General features: G+C 38.1%; 1 protein-coding gene and 1 long non-coding RNA gene across 5 annotated transcripts in view; one reads left to right on the forward strand and one right to left on the reverse strand.

Moving 5' to 3' along the window:
* Positions 1-1,238, forward strand: part of LOC136838882 (lysosomal proton-coupled steroid conjugate and bile acid symporter SLC46A3-like) — a 129,965-nt gene extending 128,727 nt beyond the window's left edge. For all 3 annotated transcript variants that reach the window (XM_067104572.1, XM_067104571.1, XM_067104570.1), the window contains exon 8: positions 342-1,238. In XM_067104572.1, coding sequence (XP_066960673.1) covers positions 342-882 — 541 coding nt within the window. In that variant the 3' untranslated portion in view covers positions 883-1,238. The remainder of the gene's footprint in view (positions 1-341) is intronic.
* LOC136838884 (uncharacterized) overlaps positions 1-17,500 on the reverse strand; it is a 270,928-nt gene that overhangs the window by 108,940 nt on the left and 144,488 nt on the right. The window lies entirely within an intron of this gene.

Here is a 17,500-nt window from a genome sequence, read left to right on the forward strand (position 1 = left end):
GTACAAGCAAGTTTTTTTGTTATAAGGGATCATAATCATATACAATCCAGATGAGGGTTCGAATCCTACTACGGACGTCAGAGTTTCTTCATATTCTTGCATTTGGACATCAGGCTTCATAGTGACAAGCTTATCCAAAAAAATGTGAAGAATTCGAGAACTCAAGAGGGCACAGTGGCTTCTACAATTACATGTATATGTATATGTATATATATATATATATATATATATATATATATATATATATATATATATATATATATATATATATACATCACTTATTCATAGGATACTCTTGTTGGATGCATAATAAATTAAAACTATATCTGATTCCATTTCAGCTTCGTCCAGATGATGAACGTTTCTTCATCGCACGAGAAGAAGGATTTGGAATCTGGCCTTGTCAAAACCAACAAGAAACTTGTTGATGTGTTCAAAAGCAGAACCGCTGTCACTCTTAGGAGTCTCGTTCGCAAATTTAGTGGTCCAGTACAGCAGGAGAGTGCGACGCTGGAAAGTAATCAAACTCCAGGAAAGGATAATCATGCTCAGGCACACGAAGCTTTGAAGGACGCCCAAGAAATTGGAACACCAGCAACCAAGAAAAGTTTGACGGGCGTAATTAACCATTCATTTGCATGCGACGGTGAAGGAAGCGTGTGCAAGAGTAACTTCCAAACAAGCACAGAAAACAGTGTATCGGCTTCTACTGCTGATGAAACAATAACGCAATCCAATATGAGTCAGGAGACTACGGTTGCCAGAGGAAAGGATTGTACTTGTCACTGTGAGAATGCCGAGAACCACTCCTCTCTCCCACCCGACAATTTATGTGACCTTCCAATAGATAAAACTCCTGCCAAGGACATAAAGAATACGTGAGTAACAAATAGTACCTCTAAGTTAGTTAGTCTCTCCAAATTAAACCTTGTATAAAGACATATTTATAATATGATTAGTGTGTAAATACCGTATATCAATTATTTATACATACAGTATATATGTGTATATATTAGATCTCTCTCAAATATTTATTACGCTTATTTAATACCATACTTAATGCTGTATATTGTATTTAATGCAATTAGTTTTGTGCTGATTTTTAATATCTTTAGATCATGTAATACTAAATCTAATTATGCATACTTAGATCGTAGAATGCTTTCCTAATTGCTCTACTTTACTGAAGCCAAAGATGTATAAACTGATTATTCTTCAAATAAACTTCTTATGAATAATAGTTTTTTTTGTAACTTAGATATGTCAAATTATGAACCAAATCTCTCAATATGACTGGAAGGAAAACCTTTCCGCTCTCGAACTATTCAGGGAACGTGTCAGGCATTGCCCATCTGAACGTTGCTACGAATGGCATATAATACTGTTTATATTGTTGGATTATTCGAACTGATTAAACGTGGTTAGATAACTCGAGGAAGTTCTAATTCTTCTAAGAAACGAAATATCAATCTAGTACTTGTCAAGAAGTCCGGAGTCCAATGCACACAATACAGAAACGCGCTTTTTATTATTGGCCTATTGAGTAATGTTTTATATTTCAATTCCTGTTATCTTTTCAAATTGTTTCCAGACTGAGTGAAAAACCTAATTTCAAGAGGTAAATCATCTATAAAAATCAATGGATTTTTCACATAAAAAAAAATGACAATAGATATGGACTCAGTACCTAATAAAAAATTCTTACTTATGTGCTTTACTTTTTCTTGTTTTTGGTTGGAAACAAGTGTCCATGTGTACACGTCTTTACATACAAAGTTACAGTATAACACTATCGTAATCTTTCCAGTATCATGGGTTCTCGGATAACATACGGGTTAGGAAATCAAAAAGTTAAATTTTGGTCTGGAAGGCGAAAGCCCTGGCAAACTGCAATTCACAGACTTAGATTCCTAGTGAAAAATTACATATGTGGATCAATATGTAAGTATCTCGGTACGATTATTTTGGTAGGAAAAGTCTGGCATAAAAAACACACATACACTTACAAGTTTTATAAAGAAAGCACAACTTTCTTTCTGTCCTCTTTCTCTTTCTGTAAATCTTCAGCTGAAAACCCTTCTGGAATCAGCTTGTACAGAGAGGCAAGTTACAGAAAATGGTGATAAATGAGAAAAGAGAAAATAAAACCAATGCACTTGAATTCTAGAGATGTAAGCAGAAAGCAGGAATAAATTTGCTCCTAGCTTAAACTTTTGGAGGTCAGAAGATTCCACAACTGCACTAGGCATACTATTTCACATTTTAGTTGCATCCAAAATAAAACTCCCAGCAAACTGAATAGTATTCAACCTATTAGGTTTTGCAGCGGTTTTAGTGGAGCAATCTTATTTCGATTGTTCCCTTGTTTTACCTGTTCTCCTGGGTTTGTTTATGATGTGGTGAGTTGGCGTCTGTCGCCTTGTTTTAGACAGAGTCAGTCTGGTTTAGAATAGCAGCGAGTCAGGTTGGGAATAGCAGCGAGGCAGGTTCTTGGCAGCTATTGCATCATGGAGACTTTATTTGTACAGCAGGTATTTGTTACCTGTTGGCCTCAGCAGTTGAAGGATGGTTGGATGGCTAAACCATAGTCATCTGTGGAGCAGATTAGTTCCAGTTCGACAACAGACGTGTTGTCTCTACGTTTCTCCCGTGATTCATCTGTGTTGGTGGCTGATTTCCAGTTAACAGTTGATGACTGTTGTTTCGAAGTCTTCAAGAGTTTGTCAGAATAGATTCATCCTTTTTAACAGCTAGGACAGTTATGTTATCTCTACGGAGCTTACTGTGTTCATCTGAGCTACCCAGAGTAATTTGTATACTTTTATGTTGCTGCTTTATATGATTGTTCATGCTGCCTGTTCATTTATTGGCGATGCCTGTTCATTGATTTATGCTGCCTGTATGATTGTTCTTACTTTTTATATTATATTTTTATTTGTATTGCACTGTTAGTGTGGTGTCGAGCAGTGTGTGGCTCTGGTAATTGATATATGTATTTTTGAGATAATTTATTTATTATATTATTATTAATGGTGTCGAGCAGTGTATGGCTAAGGTAACTGTATTTTGAGATGATTTTGCATTAGTATTTTGATTGTAATTGTTTAAGTCATTTGTGTGGTCTCTAAGACTTGTTTATTGATTTTGGCTGCTGCTGTTTTAACTTGTATTTCATGTATGTTAACATTTATTTAATTGGTTATTTATGCTAAACCTGGACTCACTTGTATATATTGTAAATTACTATGCATAATAAATTAGGATTAAGGTAACTTTTGTTGTTTGTTTTGCACCCTCTTCCATGGTTTGTCTCTGATCCTGCCAGTCATTCCAGTCCCATTCTATTTTTATTTTTTTAGAACCTGTAAAACCAACTTCGGTTCATCACATACTATAGAGCTGGCTACGGTTCATCACATGGTGACCTTGCCAGAAATGGTTCTGTTGTGGCTGGTGGGACGGTGGCAGCTTCAGGGGAGTGTGTGTGTGCCATGTTTAAAAATTTTTTTGTGAAATTTTCTTTTCTGTTAGGCAGGAGGCATTAGGTTTTGCAGTGGTTATAGTGGAGCAATCTTATTTCAATTGTTCCCTTGTTTTACCTGTCCTTCTGTGTTTGTTTATGGTGTGGTGAGTTGACGTCTGTCGCCTTGTTTTAAACAGTCAGTCAGGTTTAGCATAGCAGCAAGTCAGGTTGGGAATAGCAGCGAGGCAGGTTCTTGGCAGCTATGGCATCGTGGAGACTTTATTTGTACAGCAGGTATTTGTTACCTGTTGGCCTCAGCAGTTGAAGGATGGTTGGATGGCTAAACCATAGTCATCTGTGGAGCAGATTGGTTCCAGTTCGACAACAGACGTGTTGTCTCGACGTTTCTCCCATGATTCATCTGTGTTGGTGGCTGAGTTCCAGTTAACAGTTGATGGCTGCTGTTTCGATGTCTTCACGGAGTTCGTCTGATTAGATTCATCCTTTTTAACAACGGGTACAGTTATCTTATCTCTACAGAGCTTATTGTGTTCATTTGTGCTACCCAGAGTAATTTTTATACTCTAATGTTGCTGCTTTATGGTTTATGATTGTTCATGCTGCCTGTTCATTGATTAATGTTGCTGCTTTGATTGTTTATGTATTGTTTATTGCCTATTTTTATTTGTTTGCATGCTGTTAGTGTTGATTTAAGCTGCCTGTATGATTGTTATTACCGTGTATTTTTGAGATGATTTTTTTTGTATTGCACTGTTAGTGTGGTGTCGAGCAGTGTATGGCTAAGGTAACTGTATTTTGAGATGCTTTTTGCATTAGTATTTTGATTGTGATTGTTTGTCATTTGTGTGGTCTTTAAGACTTGTTCCCTGATTTTGGCTGCTGCTGTTTTAACTTGTATTTCATGAATGTTAACATTTATTTGATTGGTTATTTATGCTAAACCTGGACTCACTTGTATATATTATAAATTACTATACATAATAAGTTAGATTAAAGTAACTTTTATTGTTTTGTTTTGCACCCTCCTTTGTGGTTTGTTTCTGATCCTGCTAGTCATTCCAGTCCCATTCTATTTTTCTTTTAGAACCTGTAGAACCGACTTTGGTTCATTACATACTATAGAGCTGACTACAGTTCATCACATGGCGACCTTGCCAGGATTGGTTCTGTTGTGGCTGGTGGGGCAGTAGCAGCTTCAGGGGAGTGTGAGTGTGCCGTATTTAAAAAAAAAAAAATTTTTGAAAATTTTTTTTCTGTTAGGCAGGGAGGCATTAGGTTTTGCAGTGGTTTTAGTGGAGCAATCTTATTTCGATTGTTCCCTTGTTTTACCTGTCCTCCTGTGTTTGTTTATGGTGTGGTGAGTTGACGTCTGTCTCCTTGTTTTAGACAGAGTCAGTCAGGTTTAGCATAGCAGTGAGTCAGGTTGGGAATAGCAGCGAGGCAGGTTCTTGGCAGCTATGGCATCATGGAGACTTTATTTGTACTGCAGGCACTTGTTACCTGTTGGCCTCAGCAGTTGAAGGATGGTTGGATGGCTAAACCATAGTCATCTGTGGTGCAGATTAGTTCCAGTTCGACAACAGACACGTTGTCTCGACGATTCTCCTGTGATTCATCTGTGTTGGTGGCTGAGTTCCAGTTAACAGTTGATGGCTGTTGTTTTGATGTCTTCACGGAGTTCATCTGATTAGATTCATCCTTTTTAACAGTTGGTACAATTATGGTATCTCTACAGAGATTATTGTGTTCATCTGTGCTTTCCAGAGTAGTTTGTATACTTTTATTTATGTTGCTGCTTTATTGTTTATGATTGTATATGCTGCCTGTTCATTTGTTGGCAATGCCTGATCATTGATTTATGCTGCCTGTATAATTGTTCTTACTGTCTGTTTATATAATTGTATTTTTATTTGTGCTGCACTGTTAGTGTGGTGTCGAGCAGTGTATGGCTCTGGTAATTGATGTATGTATTTTTGAGATGATCCTTTATTATATTTTTATTAATGGTGTCGAGCAGTGTATGGCTCAGGTAACTGTATTTTGAGATTGCTTTTTGCATTAGTATTTTGATTGTAATTGTTTTAAGTCATTTGTGTGGTTTTGAGACTTGTTCATTGATTTTAGCTGCTGCTGTTTTAACTTGTATTTCATGAATGTTAACATTTATTTAATTGGTTATTTATGTTAAACCTGGACTCACTTGTATATATTGTAAATTACTATACATAATAAATTTGGATTAGGGTAACTTTTGTTGTTTGTTTTGCACCCTCCTCCATGGTTTGTCTCTGATCCTGCCAGTCATTCCGGTCCCATTCTATTTTTATTTTCTTTTAGAACCTGTAGAACCAACTTCGGTTCATCACATACTATAGAGCCGACTGCGGTTCATCACATAACCTGATCCTAGTTTTGCGGGCAAAAACAGCTGGTCAAGTAAAAAAGAGTGCAGAGGAGGTTTGTCACTGAAGTGCAACAAGATCACTTTACACCTATGACACATGTCAACATTAAGAGTTGGCAAAACAAACTTGACTGATGGCTAACTCCGTCCAACTGTTGAAGATTACTTCTGGCATCCACTAAAAATCACATTACTCCTCAACTTGACTGTCGGTACCGCCTGCGTCCACTTATGCATAACTCAATTACCTTGAAAATGTGAACTAACATCTGGTAAAAAGTGTTTAAGAACTGATATATATCATCACAAAACCAGTGCATAACATTTCCAAGTACTGAATGCAAGGAAGATGAGTGTCAAATGGGGCCAGCATAAGCCTAAAAGAAAGAGAGAGAGAGAGAGTAAATAATTGGTGACAATTATAACCTGAGCAGCATGGTGCGAGTGAAAAACAGTAAAACGTATGCAAAACTGACAAAATACGCTCACCGAAAAATAAACTAACACCGGTAAAGCATACGTATGGAACCACTTGAACGACAGAACGGTACATTGTACAGAAACTTGAAATCTGTAGAAAAGATATTTCAGTATATGTATATATATATATATATATATATATATATATATATATATATGTATATATATATATATATATATATATATATGTGTGTGTATATATATATATATATATATATATATATATATATATATATATATATATGATATATATAAAAGTGAAGTTTGTATATTTGTTTGTCAACTATACAAATCCGAACCAATTGACAGACCCAGACAAAATTTTGCACACGGCCTCTATGTCACTCCAGAAAGGCTTATAACTCAAAATCAAACCCCTATCCCGTGACAGACATACGAACACAGACAAAACAAATTAAAATTTCGTTGTTACACCATCTTTTCCTTCAGTGGTTTCTGGGTTGATTGTCATTTTTCTCCCGATTCTCCAGCTTTTTTTTCCAGGTGCTGTTAGACGTATGATTTCTGCAAACCCTATAATCAGTTTAATACATCCAAAAATTACACAGATGTGTTTGACTGTATAAGAATTGCTTTCATTCAGTCATAAAGCAATGTAATTCAAAATATAACTTCTACCACCACACCAGTCAGACCTTACAATCCTCGCCACGAGTAAGCGGACCAAATGCTTCTGTGACAGACATACCCCCTCATAACAAATTACTCGCATTGAAATTACCACATTTTTTTCAGTCTTCATTTTAAGCCAAACGTATCTTAATCATACTCTGCCAACGATATACAAATTATTAAATACCCTGTGGTACTACCGTCATCATATCTAAGTACTTAATGCTTCTGTGATAAAACTACCCACTCATTAAAAAAAATACTTGTGACAAAATTACCACTTTTTTCAGTGTTCAATCTTAAGCCAAACGTATCTCAGTTAAACACTGCCAGTAAAATACAAATTCCTAAGTACATTGAGGTATTACCATCATCATATCTAAGTACTTAATCCACTAAAAAAATTCAACATAAATCGACAATTTCTATATTAGACAATTCACACTTTGGCCTACACTTTCCCTTAGGAAAACCAAAGGAAACTGAAACACGTTCGTTAACACACACACAGGAAACCGAAAACAGTTGCAGCAACTGTGTCCAAAATTGCTATCGTGATAATAATTTAATATTCATACAACCAATGGACACTATATCTTACTAACTTATGGATATTCTGAAGCTGTTTGTCAAGCTGACAACCTACCATCTAGGTTTTATGCGATGACGATCGAATACCAGTCTTCCAAATGAAGTGATTATTAGGTGACTGAACGGTCCGCGGTTAACTGAAATTGTGCACATGTCCAAACCACACTTCGCCCCCGTAGACCTACTGATATGTCTTTCATCAGTTGTGGTTGTTTTTTTTACCTAATGCTGTGAAATCATTCTATTCTGATCTGACTGAAAGGTATAGAGAGAGAGAGAGAGAGAGAGAGAGAGAGAGAGAGAGAGAGAGAGAGAGAGAGAGAGAGGGCTAAAGTTAGTATGGTTTTCGGTGATGGTAAGGCAGTTCCTGTGCGATTTTCGCATTTAAATATGACTTGATACGGTCACTGACTTGGCATTCTTTATTCACGGAGGGTATATATAATATGTCAAAGGGGCCCCTAGATAGTCTCTACAGCAATTCATCCATTATTCATTTCCATGAATGAATTTCTTCACACACTAACCTTTCGGTATTCGTGAATTTCTGTTCTCTGCAGAAGTCTGTATGACACTGTCATTTTTTCCCAGAGTAGAGAGTCTTTTTTAATGAATTCAAGACAGAATTATTAACCATAAAAAAGAAAAGCATATTCAGTGATAGTAAACAGTCTTTACATAATAAAACAATTCAAAGGAGGTGTAGGAAAATTTTTCTGAGTTCTTCAGAGTTTTCCTGGGAAGTGCCGGGTTGGTCAGCTAGTATATATAGAAAAGTAAATGTTTGTATATTTGTTTGTCCACTATAGAAATCCGAACTGATTGACAGACCCAGACAAAATTTTGCCCACGGCCTGTATATCGCCCCAAAAAGGTTCATAACTCAAAATCAAACCTGTATCCTGTAACAGACATACAAACACAGACAAAACAAATGAAATTTTCGTTTTTAGTCCACCTTTTCTTCAGTAACGTTATGGGAGTCACCAGTAACTCGGGTGGAAAGCTCCAACTTTTCTGTTGGTGACATCATTAAACTCCTCCCACTGCAATCCCTCATATGAATGGTAGCCTGACAAATGCGAATTTCCTCATTAATTCGTTAGTTTCTTCGTTTTTACCTTCGGAATTCGCTATAACGGCTGCTTTGTCATGTTATGGTGACATATTTCGTTATAATGACGTATTTCGTTATAAAACCGGTTTAAATGAGGTCTGGAATAATCAAAATATCACCTTGGACACTCCAGCGGTTGACAGTTGGAATTAATTATCGTGCGAAATAGCAAAACACTTCACTGCATACGGAAGTTGAGTTTCTTTTCACGTTGCTTGGTACACATTACATGGAAGATAATGACTGAAAATTCTAGATTAAAACTTTACAGGAATGTAGATCATTACATTCGGAAATCCTTTCCGAAAGGCACTTGCAGAATTTATGTGCATGGAGGGTAAATGTACAGTATATGGTGCAAATAGGGATTAAACTAAGAAATGGCAACTATTGCACTGAATGAAAGTAATTCTAATACAGCCAAACAAATCTGTTCAATATTTTGGATGTACCAAACTGATTACAGGGTTTGCAACGGGAAGAGTTTAATGAAATCATATGTCTAACAGCACCAGGAAAAAAAAGGTGGGGGAGTCAGGAGAAAAATGTCAATTAAACCATAAACCACTGAAGGAAAAGGTGACGTAAAAACGAAAGTTTCATTTGTTTTGTCTGTGTCTGTATGTCTGTCAGGGGGTAGGGGTTTGATTTTGAGTTATAAACCTTTCAGGAGTGACACAGAGGCTGTGTGCAAAGTTTTGTCTGGGTCTGTCAACTGGTTAGGATTTTTATAGTCGACAAACAAATATACAAACATTCACTTTCATAAATATAGATGTATGAATGTATGTATTTTATTTATATTATATATATATATATATATATATATATATATATATATATATATATATATATGTATATATAGTATAAATATTACCCTGTTTGACCGCTCTTACTTGATTTAGTAGAAATACAAAAAAAAAGAAAGAACCAAAGCTTTCTCTTGGTAAAGCAGTCTAGGGAGGGAAGCCAGCGAGCTGGGTTGGATTTCCAAAAGTACCAACTGTCAGATGAGGGTATGAAGTTTAATTTAGAGGCATATTCAACAGGGTAGGTTTTGCCAGGACCACCTTTAGTTAGATTGTACCAGAAGCTCACTTTTCTATGACCTTTGTACTGGCGAGTTTTTTGTCATTTTTCAGACATTGTCCGCTGGCCAGACAAAGAGGCCTGGGGGGAGGAGTCTTTCAAGCAAGCATCCATGCATTTTGACCCAGCTCGGCAGTCTGGAGGCCTCCTTCATTGACAGCACAAGCACCAGGCGTCTCTCACAGCTTCCCCGCTTTTGTTGAACAGCCGGGAAATTGCCATTTCAACGGATCCAGGACTTCTGATGCAATTGATCACTACATTATCTATTCCTTTAATCCTCCTGCTATTTCATGTTTCAAGTTTCTCCCTTAACCAGTCACTGACTAAGGAAAATCCTAGTAAAGCCATATCCCATTTATGAAGTCAAATAATGAAGTACAATTATTGCTGCCTAGTGAGATTGCATAAATTATCCTCCATGGTGTTAACGTAATATTCTTGATCTAAGATTCATCCTTTCCAGTCAATTAATGATAAGTGAGAGGTCCTTGATATCGAATTGTTATCTGGATTCGTCTCTTACAGAGTTGGGAACGCCTTGGAACCTAGCCAGAATCTTGTTTGGAGAAGGAGTAGCATATCACTGTCCTCAAGTCACTCAATTGAAATTGCTTATAGACACGTCACAAGAGTTCCCCCGCCATTGTGCCATCCACTAATTTATGTTGAAACATCTTGTGTCCAAAGTGGGACGAGGTTGGAGCTGTTATTAGCTCCTGTAAGATCCCAGGGTCACACCAAAACCATTCCCACAGTCAAGCTCCAGGTTACAGCACCTTGGGGCATGCTACTTCACCACCTTGGCATGGTGAGTGGAATTAGGCCCAGAGTGGATTTCTTGTTGGGTAGGGACTTCCTCTGGGGAAGCCCTTCCCCAAAACCACTTCGCCGCCACACTACCTCCTCCACGGAGGCCCCAACTGTAGGATTACCAAATCAAGCCACTTTGACTGGCATGCCACCAAAAGAAGAAGAACCAACTTCCACCCGCCGAAATGGTCAGTGGAAGGGGAACACACAAAACAATCCAAGGCCTAGTCCTCCCTCTCCACGAAAGGACAGCCAGCAACAAGGTCCTCCCTCTCCATGAAAGGACATTCAAGAGAAGCAGTACCGCCGTAGAGCATGCAAGGTGACAGGCCACTCCACTAATTGGGAAGGCTGCCCAAATAAGCAACGCCCAAAGGATGCCCCAAATCAAGACTCTCCAAGAGGCTCTGACCTCCAGCTGGGACAGGAATCTCTGTCTCAGCCCAACTCAATCCATCCACAAGGTATTGCAACTCCGGACACCTCGTCAGGCATGCCTGAGCATCAATCGCTGCCAGTGCCACTTGTGAGCTCTGAGCAGTTCCACGCTCCGTCTGTCTCGGACGTTGAGCCACCACTAGAAGAGGACCCTGTGCCTGATCCAGATCATGAGATGGATCCTCCTCCAGGAGATCGAGGACCTGTCGATGCACTAATCTAAGCAACCTGTGAGCCTCCGGCACCCAACACTTCTTCCGCACCAAATCTGTCTCCAGAGGATGAACCCCTGGTGGATCAAACTGCTACACCTTCTCTGGGAGACCAGGAACTGGCCTCCCTGGATGCAGAGGTTAAGACACTCTTGCTCTGGTTGTCACAGCAGCCGGAGTAGGGAGCCCTCCTGTAGCCCCTGAGGTTATCCCTGACTTGGCATCCGCTAGCCCTTAAGGCTCATCACCTCCTGGGACTGACATAGATAGGCCTTGGAGGAACCCAAAGAAGAGGAAGAAGGGGCGGAAGAGAGGCAAGTAGTTGCAAGAGCCACAAGCTCATCCCATTCCATCTCAGAGTGATCTTGGCTCCAGCCCAGAGGAGGTAGCCAGCTTGATCTCTATCTTAGTAACAGCCTAGACCCAGATTGAGTAGATAGTAATGGTAACATTGTCATTTAACCGCTGAAATGAGCAGCAGGAACCATGTAAGTATAGAGAAATTGTGAAGCCAGTAATCGTAACTATTGTGAATAGAGTCACTGAGCTCATGACACGCATGGCATAATACCTCAGTTGAGACAAGCATTTACTTAGACAAACCTCATTTAAAGAACTCAGATTATATCTTTGTTTACTGTGATTGCCAATTCTAGTGTAAGACATTGTATACTTGTAAGAATATTGTAACTTAGCTAGTTCATCGTCCTTACATTGGTTCTACGGCAGTCTTCTAATAGGCTATGTCATAGAAGATACCATTGAATGTACCATTTGGCTAGGACTGAATATCATGATCATCAGCAGTAGCACGAAAAATCTGTAAGCACCTTAAAGCAGTGTTAGGAGTCTGTAGAAGAAAGTGATTAAAGCTCATATCCCATTCTAGAGTCAGGTAGATCCTTAGCTAGTTGCATTGTAAGGGACAAATCTGTTCAGGGGAAAGAGTAAAGCAATCGAGGCGAACAGACCGAAAGGGTGTGAAGGCCTTTTTAAGAGGGGAGCTATTATAAATATTACCCTGTTCGACCTCTTTTCCTTGATTTAGTAGAAATATAAAAAAAAAGAACCAAAGCTTTTTGTAAAGCATTCTAATGGAGGAAGCCAGCGAGCCAGGTTGTTTTTCCAAAAGTACCAACTGTCAGGTGGGGGTATGAAGTTAGTTTAGAGGCATATTCAACAGGTAAGTTTTGCTAGGACCACCTTTAGTTAGATTGTACCTTAAGCTCACTTTTCTATGGCCTTTGTACTGGTGAGTTTTTTGTCATTTTTCACACACTGCCCGCGGGCCAGACAAGGAGACCTGGAGGGAGGAGTCTTGCAAGGAAGCATCCATGCATTTTGACCCAGCTCAGCAGTCTGGAGGCCTCCTTCATTGAGAGCACAAGCACCAGGCATCTCTCATAGCCTCCCCCCTTTGTTCTTCCCCCTTTTTTTGAACAGCTGGGTAAATTGCCTTTCCAACGGATCCAGGGCTTCTGTTACAACTGATCACTGCATTATCTATTCCAACGGTAAGTCTGAAGATGACAATTACTCCCAGTTCTTTCCTTTAGCCCTCCAGCTATTTCATGTTTCAAGTTTCTCTCTCTCTTAACCAGTCACTGACTAAAGAAAATCCTAGTAAAACCATATCCCATTTATGAAGTCAAATATATGAAGTACAATTATTGTTGCCTGGTGAGATTGCATAAATTATCCTCCATGGTGTTACCATAATATTCTTGATCTGAGATTCATCCCTTGCAGTCAATTAATGATAAGTGAGAGTTCCTTGAAATCGAATTGCTATCTGGATACGTCTCTTCCAGAATCGGGCACGCCTTAGAACCTGTCCTCAAGTCACTCACTTGAAATTGTTTATAGATGCATCACAAGAGTCCCCCAGCCGTTGTGCCATCCACTGATTTATGTTGAAATATCATGCGTCTGAGTGGGACGAAGTTGGAGCTGTTATTGGCTCCCATACGATCCCAGTTCACTTTTTCATTTTTTTTTTTATTGAACTAGTTGTTTGAGTAATGTTGTTGATTTAATTCACGAGTTCAGAATAAACTGATATATTCAGTAATCTAGTTTCAACTGGTGACCGATCTAATTAAGTTAATTACCTGTCTTTTTGGTAACTTTCAGCCTTAATTGGTAGAATTACGTGGGTCTTAGGTAAAGCAAGGTTATATAAATCACAGTAATTAATAATTAAACTCATCAGCTGAATGACCCATGTAAGAATATATATATATATATATATATATATATATATATATATATATATATATATATATATAAATATATATATATATATATATATATATATATATATATATATATATATATATATATATATTTATGTGTATATATATATATATAAATTTGTGTGTATATATATATATATATATATATATATATATATATATATATATATATATATATATATATATATATATATATATATATATATATATATATATATATATATATATATATATTTGTGTATATATATATATATATATATATATATATAATCAGAAAGCTACAAACGTCCTTTTCGTAATATCCAATTCACTCTACCAAAGTAATATATTTTCATATATGTTACCAAGGGGAATTTTAAGTTGATAATAAGTCCACCGTCCCCGGGATCGAACCAGCGACGGACGAGGAATCAGGACTACAGTGACACACTAACCAGTCGGCCACAAGAGAGGTATAAGTGAATACCATCTCCCATCAACCCACCCGTCGAACTCAGGTGTTTTGCGTTTGAGACGATATCCACCCACCTCTGCCATGTTGACCATAAAAATGTGTTTTGTCGCACGTAGCCATATTATGACTATTTATCACATCACCGTGATTCATATACAATCAGAAAGCTACAAACGTCCTTTAATATCCAATTCACTCTACCTCGGAAGTAATATATTTTCATATATGTTATCGAAGGGGAATTTTAAAGTTGATAATAAGTCCACCGTCCCGTGGATCGAACCAGCGACGGACGAGGAATCAGGACTACAGTGACACACTAACCAGTCGGCCACAAGAGAGGTATAAGTGAATACCATCTCCCATCAACCCACCCGTCGAACTCAGGTGTTTTAGGCGTTTGGAGACGATATCCACCCACCTCTGCCATGTTGACCGTGAAGTGCGTTTATCGCACGTGGCCATATTATGACTATTTATCACATCACCGTGATTCATATACAATCAGAAAGCTACAAACGTCCTTTAATATCCAATTCACTCTACCTCGGAAGTAATATATTTTCATATATTACTTACCGAAGGGGAATTTTAAGTTGATAATAAGTCCACCGTCCCGTGGGATCGAACCAGCGACGGACGAGGAATCAGGACTACAGTGACACACTAACCAGTCGGCCACAAGAGGGGTATAAGTGAATACCATCTCCCATCAACCCACCCGTCGAACTCAGGTGTTTTGCGTTTGGAGACGATATCCACCCACCTCTGCCATGTTGACCGTGTAGTGCGTTTGTCGCACGTAGCCATATTATGACTATTTATCACATCACCGTGATTCATATACAATCAACTTAAAATTCCCCTTCGGTAACATATATGAAAATATATTACTTCCGAGGTAGAGTGAATTGGATATTAAAGGACGTTTGTAGCTTTCTGATTGTATATGAATCACGGTGATGTGATAAATAGTCATATATATATATATATATATATATATATATATATATATATATATATATATATATATGTACATATATAAATGTATGTATGTATGCATGTATGTGTGTGCGTTTGTGTATATGTTCCAGCATAACTCTGAAATGCATTGAGCAATTTCAACCAAACTTGGTATACATGACTTACTATCTAGAAACCAGCACTGTGGGGTAAACATCACTAGCACCAAAAGGGTGGGAGGGGCTTTCCTGAAACAGGGCTGCTTCTGCCTGTAGACTTAGTAACTATATAAACTATACGAATTTATGATACCTAATTTCGGTTTACATATGACTTACTATCTGGAAAAGAATACTGTGGGGGTAAGATATCAATGGCACCAAAGGGGGTGGGGTTGGGAAGAGGAGAGAGAGAGAGAGAGAGAGAGAGAGAGAGAGAGAGAGAGAGAGAGAGTAGAAAAGGGGTGTTAGGAGAAGAAACAGGGAAAGAGTCAGGGAAGGTTGGAGAGAGAAAAAGTTTATCGCTTGTTATTCTGAGATATCCTGGGTAGCGCTGGGTTGGTCAGTATATATATATATATACATATATATATATATATATATATATATATATATATATATATATATATATATATATATATATATATATATATATATATATATATATATATATATATATATATATATATATATATATATATATATATACTATATACTATATATATATACATATATATAGATAGATAGAGAGAGAGAGAGAGAGAGAGAGAGAGAGAGAGAGAGATAGAGAGAGAGAGAGAGAGAGCCTCCTTCATCTGCCATTATCTTCCCTCTTGAGCTCAACTTGGCAAACTAAATAAAAGGATCCGTGTTTACTGTCACATCACGCTCACCTGCCTAACGCCTCCCTTTCACTAATCCCTGTGGGGAGGTGGTGCCGTCCTTCTGACCTTTTTCTTACCTCCATTTCTGCTTTCTCTCTTCAGTTTTGCTGTCTAACCTCTCTAACTATTAACTCTTAGCGCTAGTATGAGGTTTCTCCCCTCCATTTCTAGATCCTTGTACTTCATTTCCTGCATTTTATGGATAGATCTTGCTATCCATCCACTCCAACTCTCTCTTTTCACCCTCTCTCTCCTCTTCCAAACACCCCTCCCCCCCCCTCACCCAAGCCCAACAGTGGCTATGATCACCTGAGAACAAACCCTACTGCTAGCAGTAACTACTGTATATCCCCAGTACATGTCCCTGCGAAGGTGACTTTCAAATAACTTTTCTTTATACAAATCTCCATTTCCTCTGGTGTTTAATGGTATAAACACATGAAGATTCTCACAGTATAGGTAGATCAATAATTTGCCAACTGGTACCACGAACACCTGAAGTAGAATTTGTTTAAACTTTAACTAGTAAGTCTTTGGTAAATGGTGTTTCATGACAACATAATGTATTATTTCTTCTTTAGCGAATTTGGCTGTTTGGTTATCACTTCATGGAATAGTGCAGCTTCCCTTCCTAAGGACGGCGCTTGCGAGGGTGAGGCTGCCATCCAAGCCCGGCATTTAATTATTTCAAGAATATTTATCCTTAGAGAATATGATGAGAATATTTTACGTTAGTTCGGAAGTTCACTTTGTAAAAGAGAAATCAAGGATGAAGGCAGAAAACTTCCACATCACCTGCATTTTCTGCCTACATTAAAACGAAACTCATCAACCACGCATTTACACCCTACATAATCTGTTCCTCCTACATGTCTTTCAAGTAATTTCCTACTTGCTGATGCTAAATACCTTTCCTTGCAATGCCTCTCCCGACATTAAGCCATTTCTCAGTCTCCCTCCCATCCTCCTCTGCGTCACCAGTCCATCATTCTCCTTTCTCTCAACGTTACCTGAAGGGCCAGGTGCCACATAACATCCGACCCACTTTGCACATTTTCTTTTTTACTTTTACCACATCACCGTGTCGGATCTCTGTGTCTTTTAAACTTTCAACCATTCTCACTATGTGTATAATACGCAAAAAATTATCATTAATTCCAACAGGTTCCCCGTAGTCTCAATCTGCTTCAAGATTTCAACTTTAATCTATATTACGTGTGTGCATGAACTACTGAACGTAAATGTATGAGGGCCTGTATAGACACTCCCAGAATGCTTTTATAGTAGGGCATGCTCCTACGTCCATGCGTTGTACGTTCAAATGTCCGGGATATCCAAAATGTGGTTTCAGAGTAACCCCAAATAAAAGAAAAAACAAGCTAGACTACTCTTGCGTAAAGTACCTACGTCATCTCCCTTCTCACCTTAGCCTCTCAGGACACGTTTCGACACAGGGCAGATTCTTCTGGATTAGTCTGAGGTAACTATGCGGGGCAAGGAATGCAGTCTAGGCGTGTCCCACCTGTGACGAATGCAGCTGGAGAAAATGCATTCCTGGTACCGCTTTTATTTATCTCTCTTGTAATTACCTTGGCATTAAGCTCCTCGAACAATATGAAATCGATTAGCATAAAACATATGTAATGATCTTATGGCAGCCATTTCTTACACTGAAGCAAATTAT

Source organism: Macrobrachium rosenbergii, chromosome 5 (assembly GCF_040412425.1).
Source record: "Macrobrachium rosenbergii isolate ZJJX-2024 chromosome 5, ASM4041242v1, whole genome shotgun sequence".
Classification (NCBI taxonomy): Eukaryota; Metazoa; Arthropoda; class Malacostraca; order Decapoda; family Palaemonidae; genus Macrobrachium; species Macrobrachium rosenbergii.